The 12,297-nt window shown below is 39.2% G+C and overlaps 1 protein-coding gene across 7 annotated transcripts in view; it reads right to left on the bottom strand.

Annotated features, from left to right (window-relative positions):
- DCAF11 (DDB1 and CUL4 associated factor 11) overlaps positions 1-12,297 on the bottom strand; it is a 717,991-nt gene that overhangs the window by 457,026 nt on the left and 248,668 nt on the right. For 4 of the 7 annotated variants that reach the window (XM_078644967.1, XM_078644968.1, XM_078644965.1 and 1 more), the window contains exons 5-9: positions 7,666-7,766; positions 5,648-5,794; positions 5,465-5,519; positions 4,521-4,589; positions 1,050-1,107 (exon numbers count right to left, since the gene is read on the bottom strand). In XM_078644967.1, coding sequence (XP_078501093.1) covers positions 1,050-1,107; positions 4,521-4,589; positions 5,465-5,519; positions 5,648-5,794; positions 7,666-7,766 — 430 coding nt within the window. The remainder of the gene's footprint in view (positions 1-1,049; positions 1,108-4,520; positions 4,590-5,464; positions 5,520-5,647; positions 5,795-7,665; positions 7,767-12,297) is intronic. The other 3 variants (XM_078644970.1, XM_078644971.1, XM_078644969.1) reach the window with 1 other exon arrangement.

The raw sequence follows: 12,297 nt of genomic DNA on the forward strand, positions 1-12,297 counted from the left end.
TCTAAATAGAATGTTGCGGATTTCCTATGGAAACTAGGTCCTAACTATAACTACCTACTCGCGACCGCCAGTAGGTAATATATATATATATATATATATATATATATATATATATATATATATATATATTCAGCCAAACACTCTCCTCCATACAAGAAAGAAGTCCGGGCCACTTTTAGAGTTTGCACAGCGTCTTTAATAAAGAAGGCTTTCTCTCGACGCGTTTCGCAGGTAAACCTGCTTTATCACGAGAACGAGTGAACTGCATTTCCTTACATATATACAAAGTCACCTGGTATTGACGTCATACCAATAGTAATAGAAAACAGACTTCAAGGTGAAATACTATAGTATATATACTATATATATATATACACATATATATATATATATATATACACATATATATATATATATATATGTTTATTTATTGGACACAGAATTATGAAAAGACCTTCAGAGAGTTAATTCAATATTTCACTATTTTCATTATTCAATTTTACACAGCCTGACAGAAGGATATGAACTCCCCTGTAGACGATAATGAACCATACAGGTGTCTTTTTGCTGAAAATATCATGATCATTTTCTAACGAAAAACAGTATTCACTTTAAAATAAACACAAACCAAACTGCAATTGTAAAACAAGGGAATAACAAGACTCAAAAGTATAACATCTTAAGAGATGTGGCTATCATTCTTAAATATCCCACATACTAAAAGATAATGGAGACAAGTCTTTGCTGTACTTTAGCAAAAAGGTAAGTACAATCTAAAATTTCCATACATTTAGAGCTCTCTTTGCGACATGGAACTTTCAAGGCCTAGCCACATTGTTGTTTACAAATATTTAAAATATCTTTCCACAAGTTCAAAAAATCTATATTCATCAAATTCAGTATATATTTTTGCAGCTAAAAGAATTTCTGAATGCTGTTTAAGCACTTCCCTTCCAGGGGGATGGGAAATTTGCAACAGCAACAATTACATTATCTACAATGTTTAATAAAAATGATCATGATTGATAGTCTTCAAAAGAGATGCATACCTTCAAAGTGCGCTGGTTCTGCTCACGGTCGTATACGTACAGGCAGCCATCATTAGCCCTAGAAAGAGCACAGCACTCAGACCACAAGTATATAATCATGCAACACCCTCTTAAGAACCACCCATCTCTTAATTACTTTTCGGGCTTTCCACCAACGAGGCCCAACCTATTTATATAATGGGTTTAAAAGATATTATCCATCGCGATGTCTGAGATCTGCAAGCCAGAACTTACTTTCCCTTCCGCATTTTAAACTAGCCACAAAGGGTGGCAAATCCCTCTTTGTACTCGGGTCTAAAGCCTGGAATAAACTGCCTCTTTTTCTACGGTCCTTCTCTCAAGAAGCCCCCTTCAGGAAGGCATTGAAAACTTGGATCTTCTCATTGCCCGACTCCATTTGCAGGACTTTAGTGTAATGTGTGATCAGAAATCAGAGCACCTCTTTTTTTTTTTTTTTTCCCCCTTCCAACTCCTCTATCTGAGTTGTGTATGCGCCAAGATACTCCTTGGAGTGGAAGCTGCGCGGTAGAAATGCTCATTACATTACATTACATTACATTACAATATGGCCATTTAAATAATCCCATTGGTGGTCTTCCACACCAACCTCATGAGATTTCACCCACAAATTCTTCATAACCCAATCTTTCATCCCTACACTTTACAGATAACCACTCTACTGGCACTAGGTGGTGGGGTAGGTGGGATTAAAACCTTTCACGCATCATCTTTGCCTTACAACAATGACTCACTGACAAAGGTGTACACTGGCTATCAGTATAAGTTCAACTCGACTTCTCCAACACTGGATCTTTCATTTAATCACATGCTTGAATGATTCCCCTTAGTCAGGCTGGGATCCCACATTCCCAACCTGACTATAGGTATGATTCAAGCATGTGAATATATAAAAGATTCCTATGCTGGACAAATGGGGTCACAGGTAAATAAGTAACTTATTTTCCAGCCTTTGGATCTTTCATACATCTACATACTTGATTCATTCTCTGCTGTCAAGCTAGGAATGGGGATTGTGAGCCTGACGACAGGGTATGAATCAAGCATGTGAATATATAATAAAAAAACAAAGCCTGCATCATTCCTCATCGTAAGTAACTAACAAATTTCTTCTCTCAACTTTGTGCATCGCAAAACTGATGCTCTCAACTCAAAGATCTCTAAGTTAGAACATTCAATATCTAACTTCACCTCTATGTTTACTGCTCTTGTGAAATCTCTATCCCTGCAATGTGGAAGAAGCTTACAATGAGCACAATACTGAGGAGCAGCATTAAACAACTTCTAGTTAGAGTTCGCCCAATCTCTCATATGATGACATTCGTAACCTGTTAGATAGCTATTTCACAAATTCAGCCTTCTACCATTTTGATCCGCGCCGGAACATCCAGCCACCCGCAATGGATAACATCTCCTCCTGCATAATACTAACTATCTTGTTGCAAAGAGCGAAATGTCCAACTTACTCTGCAAACCCCTGGACACAACAAGGACTAAAACTCTAAGTTCACATCTGCACTACATGCTACATAACGGTAGAACCATGCTGAAGCACAGGCTGATTAACTGTTACTTCGAAAAACCTGATTGAACAATACTTCTCATAATATCATGGATCTTCTGCTTCCTCCAACCTATTCCATCATAAGAGGGAATAGTACTGGGATGATTGGGGATGGCATTCCATTGATTTAGACAAATGCTTTTCATTGGCGATTCCTAATAATTAGTTTTCCACAATTCAGTGCTTGCCTCTATCACTATACTCATATCTTAATTCCTCTATTAGAGTAAGGTCCTGATTTCTTGGTGGATGGGTTACTCCGTCACAACAGTGACGTATATCGAGTATGTTAAAATATAAATGCCATGATATCCTATGGGATTTAGATTTCCGCAGATGGACTATCCAGTAACCCGTCCGCCAAGATCTAAATCAGGCCCTAAATGTTATTTAGCAACTCCCTGGTGAAATTGCAACATTTAATGAAGACTGCATGGAGCTCATGACAATCCAATTGTTTTGTTGCAATCAGGATATCTTTTGTCAACATTTCAATCTTCACTGGGGCAACCTGGATGAAGCTGCAATGACTCATTTCCGCTGAGAAAATGATCAAGTCCAACACAGCCTTAGATGTACAATATCAAAGGCTAGACTCTGGCTCTAAACCTGTATACTGGTCATATGATCATCTTTCATCTTATCCACTTCTCTCTGCTCCTCTAACACTCTGTAATCCTGGGCCAATCCCAAAAAGAATATCACTTGGTTTTGCAACACCCCCCAAGCTTTTTTTTTAAGAATACGGCCTCAAGAGCACAGAATCTACTCCCTTCAATCAGTCCTGAAGCTGATATCAGCAACTTTACTCCCTACTATTGTGGCTGTCTCTCTGATCTGCTTGATGATAAAGCACCAAGAAAAGACCAAGACATTTGGCTCCCTGGTTCAATAATGATCTATAAGAAGACTGCTAGAAAAAAAAATGGAGACAATCGCTTTCCAACTTGATCAGCACAGGACAGCAAGATCAGGTTACAAAAGAAAGATCTTCAATGAAAAGGCAACCCATTTCAGGTCACCGATACACAGCCAAAAGCCTCCTCAAAAAACTTTAAGAACTAGTCAGAGATGCTAACAGCCCCACTCTCTCTTAAATTTGATGGCCCGAGGCAATCAGAAGAATTTGCTCAATCCTTTGACAATAAAGTGAAATCTATTGAGAAATCATTGCAAGAGTATCCTGATTCTCAACCTGAACGCCCCCTGCAAATATTAGAGTACATGGCACCATTTTGACTTTGACTTGGAGGGTGATTCATCTAAAATTATCATTAGGACCAAAACCTCTAACCATATTGTGGGTCAATACCGGGCAATATTGCCAAAGACCTGGCACATCACCCACTACCTTACTGGACAAATGTAGTGAATCTCTCCTTAAGTCAGAGAGATCTTCCAGACAGCTTCAAAAGTGGCCCGTGTCTCAAAATCCAATATGCAGCTGTAGGCAATCAACACAACCTTTGTCCGGAGCAAGGCTTCCCTTTCTTGCAAAAGGTATTAAAAGCTCTGTAGCAATAGAAGTAACTCTGAGAGAATGACACTGCCAAGGAAATGTCATCTACTGTCCAGTCATTTGATGCAGATCTACTGAAACAGAAATCTAGTCTTGGTCACACCTAACACCAACCAACTAATTATAATACAGGAGATATCGCTTTATTATCCCTTGCCTAATCCACGTGTACAATTTAGAAAGCAGCTTTCTCAATGTATACAGTACTAAACAAGATATATTTTACCCAGTTCCTGAATAAACACACCTCACCCACAACTTCTCCAGAGACCACAGCATGCTTCCACTACTAGTTACTGGAACTATAGAACTGACCATCAAAACAAACACAATAAGTGTGTATAGAGAAGCAGATAAGAGTAATACTCACCCACCAAGTACTTCCCGTCCATCTGAGGACACTGTGATGGAAAAGACAGCAAAGCGGCGTTCTGCCGGGCTGAAGTGAGAAGGGATAAAGACGTAAGATAGAGGCATAGGGGAGGAAAGACAGAAAGAGAGTGAGTGAGGACAGGATCACAACAGTGACACAAGAGAGAGAGATTTAAAAGGGAAAATAAAATAGAGACATGGGAAGCAGAGACAGAAGCAATGAAGTGAAAAAGGAGCAGGAAAACAGAGAAAGACTGACCAGAGAAAGATAGGCTATGCAGAGCAGTGGAGAGAGAGAGGGTGTAAGGTTACAAGAGTAATGGGGAGAAACGAAGGGAAAAAAAACAGGAACCAAATGAACTGTTGACTGAAAAGGAGTAAGAGAAGAAAACAGCAGAGAAGTGGAAGAAAAATAAGAATACAAAAATGGTAGAATATGGGAGATAAAAATAAACAAGAGAGTGAGAGAAGACAAAAGTATTTTCAAGAAAAAAATGGTAAAGAGGAGAATGGTTAAAAAAATAAGAAAGCAGTCAATATAAAATAGGTAATGACAGAGAGAGCAAAATATATACAAAGGGGTTAGGTATGATCACAATAACCACTTGGCAAAGAGACAGTTCTCCTCAGATGCACCCTTTTTTCCACTTGACTCCATGTTTAGGTGCCACACTAAACTTTGTACAACATTCTCTTCCCTACCTCTATGTGCTCTTATGCTTTGCGAGATCCTCATAGGGTGGCTAGTTTAGTTTGAGACTCCTTCCGACCACCCACAATGCAGATGAATGCACGTATTATATATGAGGAGCGGGAAGAAGAACAGGGATAACACCCAGATCCAGGAGAAGGAGGAACAGCACTCTGATGTAGCTTTCCATGCAAATTCATAACGTGGTGGTATAATGAGCTAGAGGACATACAAAGAATACAATGACTCACCTCAAGTCCAAGGCTGTGTGTGTATTACAATCTCCATAGATATTACAGATGTGAACTAGAGAAAAAGATAGTAGGAAGCAACAATTAAATGCTACCCGAGGCATTATAACCAGTCCATGACTGAATCAGACTGGAACTGGGCAGGAAAGGAGTTGAGGTTCGAGGGTTGTAGAGGTTACTTACTATAGTCTGACCAACTGGAGTAGAGGAAGTGTGCTCCATCTGGTGTGAAGGCAACATCCAAGATGCTCCACCCAACATCGCGGGCTTTTACAGTCTTGAACTTCTTGAATCTGCCATAGCGGCAATCATACAATCGAATGTACTGATCTAGAAGACACAGTAACAAGAGAACAGTGTAATGGGGAGCAAAGAGAGTTCAAGGCCTTCTTACCCTGTAAGTGAAAAGGGCAGTCTTGATATACATAGTGCATCGGTATAAACAATGATGTTTGAAAGAAGCGTAAATTAAGCAGAAACCATCAACCAAATAAATATACATACTTTCAATCAAGATTAGCTCCATAGCAGCCAGAGTTCGCAATATGACCTCACAATAAATATCAGCTCGAATGTTGGCAGGCCTCGTGGTTAGGCAACAAACTAAAAGCAGGGTGTGAAAAGCTGGGCAAGCCTCACTAAGTATTTAGATAGACACTGTGGTATTGATGCATTCCATGTTTGGAGAGTATCCACATCACTAGGTAGAATATAGAATGTATGGGGTAGGAAGTTCTATGTTAAACAGTTGAGGCGGGCTAAGAAGATAAGCTGGTAAAGTGATATGCCGAGTTGCTGTTACTGAATAAAGATTCATCTTATACATGAAATTGTGGAGTGAACTTTACAGACACATACCGAACAGGAGGCTAAAGAGCAGAGAACAGCACGAACTGGAATAACAATGAATCTATTTGGAAACTGGGACTGACGCACCATTTAAACCTTTATTCATAACAGTCAAGAATAATCCTTATAACACAGATATTTAATGCAGAAACAGCTAGAAGGCACCTACACAATTTTCACCCAAAAAAAGATGGCAGAAAGGAGCATCTCAAAGACAGGGAGGGGGCAACTGTAAGAGGAAATCATCAACCTGGCAGAAACACACAATGTGTATGAAGCACTCGGTCAACAAAAAATTGGACCCAGTGTCCAGTCTGTAATGACCAAGTACCGGGATGATCTTCGGGCAGAGACATGAAGACAGATGATCAATTTAAAACCAGTAAAATGTTGTTACTGGGAACCCAGCTCTGACTGACAACCCCTTGAGGTCACAATAAACCAACAGCAATGGAGTACTAAAATCCTTCAAGAGGTTTGATGGGTCGATTATAAATGACTAAATCTCACTGTTACATGTAACTTATGTGTAGTGCATGGGTGGCTCATTATGCATTAGTCCAATTCCGATCGCCCACCAGTGCCTTAAACTTAGGTTTCATAACATGCATGTGTACTGTTAAACTCATATGTCCTTACTCTTTTGCTTCTAAATAGTAAAATAGAGCAAATTAAAAAAGAAGTCATCATAGTCAATGTATGTTGGGGAGATCACTGAAATGTCCTTCACTGAAGCTGGTGCTATAGTTTCTAACCGATACATGCACTCACAACACAGGCCCCTTTATATGTAATCTGCAGAAAAACTAATGGATCCGAAAATGGGCTTGGAGTCTCAGATCCTGGGGCATTGGGGAACAGATGGCAGTTCATAACTTCACATTTGTTCAACTTTATCTTCAAGTCCGGAAGTAAGCCTCCATTTCCAGCCACCATTCCCCTTATTTTTATCATTTAGTGCCAGAATCAGTACCAGGAGGTCAGAGATTTGACCATCTATTTGCAGGAAAATGTATCACAATATTTAGCAAATGGTGCAGGCACATTCTTGGTAGTCTGTACATCAGACAACAGCATTTTCAAAATTCCCAAAAGGACTAGCTTAGAAAGCAAACAGTCTATTCCACAAGCTGAGGATGGAGGGTTGAGAAAAAGAGTAAAAAACAAGAAAAAGGGAAAATAAGAACAATCAAAGTCTTTGAGACATGAAGGAGCTGCAAACACACACAACAACATACCAAACCTGAGGTACTCTTTTCAAAGTTTTAGGCATCATGCACCACCACAGATCAAAAAATGATGAGATGCAGCAGCTGCCTGATATACAAAACAAAAGACAGTACAGGAAGTACCTTGACAAGCCGACATGAAGAGGTCGCCACTCTTAGCATAGATCCCACAAAAAGCCTTCTGGGTGTAGGAGTCTGTGAAGCTCAGGTGATTGGGGAGGAAACTAAAAAGAATGGCATAAAGAAGGAAATTAAGGGGGAGAAAACTGTACTTACCACGGCATAGTTAATTGCTTGTTATTTCATTTCTTCCTGAATAGTTTATTTGAAATGAAGCCTAGAAGACCACAGAAAATGTGTGGGACCTACCAAACATCTTTTAGATCGAAAATTCTCTTTTCAGCATATTTGTTTAGCCAGTGACTATCTAAAAGTAATAATTTTCATTTTCTTATAAGAAAAACAAAATCCAATTAAAATGTAATTTTGATATAATCCAACATCCTCACTAAACAGAAATATTGGCACTGTTAGGTTACAGCAACCAAGTGATCAAATGTCACACAGTGCATATACCAGGAAAGAAAGGGTCTTCTGAGTGGGTAAAATAAATTATTTAGGCCTTCTCACAAAATATTTAGCCTCTATACCAGTGAGGAAAGATGTTTGGAAAGGGTTCTCCCGATGTCGCAATGGTTGCTGAGTGGCTCTTACCGGAGGAAACGCCTGACAGATATTCTGGAGATGAGATCCAGCCGGCACTACAATTTGCTGGGTGATCTTTCCAGAACTAGATTCAGATAATGCCATTGGTGAAGTCAAGGCAATGCAACAAAGATCATTGTAGACTTAGACTGTTTAAGCTTGTCTACCTCCAAAGTAAGTTTATTGTAGGGCACGTAATCCAAAAGATCTAACAATCCGTCCAAAAAGCTATTCTAATTGTAGTACTGCAGTTAAAATGTGGACTCTCCTATTTATTTTGTTGCAAACAGTCCAGGTGGATGTTTAATCACTGCCTAAAAAGTAATGAGATGGCCCATATGTTGAATATATTTGTTAAGCTTGTGTTCCCCTAGTGTTCGGCAGAGCTCATCTGCCTTTACAGCGGACACTTAGAAATGGACTACTTTTATCCAAAGATTCCCCACGCTCAGCCAGTGGCAGATGCTCAGTGCTCCTCTTAAGTAGGGATCTTGAACCTCAAAGCATGGTCAATTAGTATATTGTTGGTGTGTTGTTTGAAGGAGAAGGAAATGTAATGAAATCCAAAAAGGAATCTATTTTAGAGTGAGATATTCAGCACTCAGGTTCTGTCTAATTGGGTGTTACAATTTCTCCTAATTCAATTAGCCCTATGCGCCCTGAACTGCCAGTGATTCATGTGGGTATTCCATGTATTCATCAATGTATACATCCCTATTCATCTTGGTAGATGTTTCTGCAGAGACACTCTGGAACTACACTCACAGTATAATATTTTCAACAGGGGTTGATAATAAAGAAAAGGAATATGTGTGTAGGTCTAGGTTACAGTCTGTTCCCATTAACCAGATTGCTGGATTCACTGGTCGTCCAAACATTCACAAAGGAGCATCCCATGTGGTTGTATATGAAGTACAATAAATATGCAGGAAGGCGCTAAGCCCAGTTACCATAAACATATGGCTGGAGAAACAGGATTTAATCAATAAAATACACATTTCTGGTTAAGACAGGTCATGTTACCTGGGCTTTTGTAAAGCACATGCAACTCCCTAGGATTTCATGGCATTAGGGGATAATGAAGTCTTAGAAGGTACCTGGCATCCCCTTTCAATAAAGAAGAGAAAAGCAAGATTTCCAAAACTGACATTCCAGATTTGTCCAAAATTTGCTAAAAAAGGAATTAAGGTCCATTGGTTGCGATTCATCTAGAGGAGCATATCTTGAAAGATTTGCCACAATATTTAAGCCTCTTACCACCTTGTCTCAAGGGTGGACTTTGGAAAGCTTATCATTCAGATAAAGCAGGCTGTAAATACTCTAAGGCATTTTGAATGTTCTGATTCAACTATGAAAAGTGTAGATCCAAGAATTGTACTGCTGAATTCATGATCTTGAATTACAAAAACCATGTTGATTCATAATGTGGTTAAGGAAGTCTGCACCTTGTTTGTATACAGCATGCATATTTCCCCTTAATGGAAAAGGAGAAATAGTTGGGATAATAGGAATATTCTAAATTATTTTTAATCCGGTTATTGGTGGTTGTTAAGTCAATAAATGGTCTGTACAGCTTATTTTGATAGCTCTGCTTCACAAACAAAGAGCTTCATCCACTGCTCTTGAAGGATTTTTCTTCTTGAAAGATCTGTCCAAGTGTATAGGGAAGGTGTTCAGAGGATAGATATTTGGAGGAGCTGATTTGAATCTGAGGGAGATTATACCCATCACTTCAAATGAGAATATATTATCCATCCCATTATCGTGTTTAGAAGTTAGGGCAGAGATACACAGTCATTGTTCGCTGTATCAAGGCTTGCTAAGGTCTTCTACTCACATTGCCTAGGGCAGCAATAGGAGATGATGAAGGACACTTTTCCCTGCGAGTGGAAGCTATAATTAGAATTCTGTGGAGGGTCAGAATTAATTGGGAGTGCTGTTCAGGAGCCATGCACTTCTTCTGTAGTTAACAGAATTTGACAGAAGCTGGTGTCGGAAAGTGTACATCAACCGTTTTATGGCCACAGAACAAAGGTACAAGAGGGTCTTGCTAGAGCTTTTTGTTGTAGATTTTAACAAATTAGTGGAGATTCCAACAATACTAAGGGGTATGTTACAGACCTGTAACACTAGTTTTAAAGCTTGAGGCAACTCTAGTGTCATGAGTCATATACTGTACATCATTCTACCAGCTAGAGGTTAGGTTCTGAAAAGCATCTAGGTAAATGTTTTTGAGCATCAACCATGGCAAAAGTACATGAATCAGGGGAATGTTGACAATAAGCCCAAAATGACCAGCAAAGCTAATTGCCTTCCTAAACTCGATTTTCCTGATACTCATTTGTGAGGCACAATGGGAAAGTTTATATAATGAAATAATACAGACTACACATTTTTATTTCACTGGAGAGGTCAGAGAGTGCCAGGTGAATTTAAAATAGCCTCAAGATGCAAAACCTCAGTAATTTGTGCACAGGTTTCTCCATTTACAGTGTGGTCCTTTGCTGTGAAATGATTATAAAGCAGTATTCCACAAAGGTAGGTGGGCCTTCAGTGCAATAAGTATTAACCAAATGTTTACACTGCCACCTACATAAATAAGTACCAATCTGCTGAATTCCCAGGCAGGACAAACTACAAGTTAAAAAAATATTGTGCATCCCTAAACATTTTGGGATCTAATTAATTTAGGGAAAATGGATATTCCACTACTTAGGTTGCTGAGTTATTGCAAGCTGCAGAGTTGTTATGAATCACCAAGTTTTCAATACTGTGAACAAGGGCCAGCTCCTACTCCAAAATACACATAGGTACATTCATGCTTTTATAAAGAAACCCCAGAAATTGGACGTCATAGGGATGAGTGTTTTTATGTTTAGATTTGGGATAGTTGGGATACGTTAATGAATTTTATTAACCTGCAATTACAGTAAAATGAACAATTTAAGGCCAATCTCGTTTTCGGTCCTCCAACCTCCTATATGTCACACTCCTCTACAATAGGGGAATCTCAACATCAAAGCTCCTACTGTGCATGTTTCTAATACTTTTGCCAAAACAGGGGGTATTCTTGACAAGTAGGGCCAGCATGATGGCTAGTCCGAGCAGAGGAAAGACACAGCTTGGGAAACCTGGAATCCAAGGATCTTAACAGTTTGTAACTTTAATTCTAAATGTATTTAATTTAAAACAGAATATGTTACATTTATATAAAACACACATCATGGCTATGGAGTACAAAAAATGTGTTCGAATTCTACGGACTGCTGAGATAACATCAACTACGCAACTTACATTACAACAAAGGAGTCTGCATTTTATTCTTCGGGCATTTAAAACACCCAACAGATATCAAAATCCACAAGGCTGCTGGCAAATTTGGTGGAGTGGGCTAGCCTGGAAGAGTTGATAGAGGGAGAACTTCAGAAAATCTAGCTAAATTTTAAGTCAAAACCTTTGACAAACAGTCAGGTTTTCATCCAAAGTGTAGAGAACGGAGCTATGCCTTAAGGTGCCCAGGAAAAGTCAAAGAGGATACAAAATTGGGGAGGAAAAGGAGAGGCAAAAAAGTCTGACTACTGGGGAGTTTTGCCATGAATCTGGGGCCTTAATATCTAGTACTTTATGTCTAGGCATGAGTACTTATAATCGCCCTCTTTCTCTTGGGGGTAACTTGTGGTTTGACTGAAGTGCTTTGGAAATCTCATCTACTCTTGTAGGACCCAAGTTTCATTTTTTAAACAAAAAAAAGTGTTTCTAGATTTTCAGAGATATTTCCATGGAATATAAGGGTCCTTCTGCGCTACAGGACACAGGCTCCCCTGCCGGGCAAGTGGTTTTCAAGAGCAAAATCAAGGAGCCTGGGATAGTAGCTACCTTGATGTAATCACCAATAAGGTAAATACATTGCCTGGTCTACAACAGTGTTCCTCAAAGCAACTGCCCTGGGCCTACTTTTTCGTCTGCAGAGCAAGCCCACATATGCTCCACAAGTGGAAAAAAAGTGCATTTGCAGATTTCAGTTTTATTTTATTGAATATTCCTTTGTAG

The sequence above is a fragment of the Lissotriton helveticus genome, chromosome 5_1 (genome assembly GCF_964261635.1).
Source record: "Lissotriton helveticus chromosome 5_1, aLisHel1.1, whole genome shotgun sequence".
NCBI lineage: Eukaryota > Metazoa > Chordata > Amphibia > Caudata > Salamandridae > Lissotriton > Lissotriton helveticus.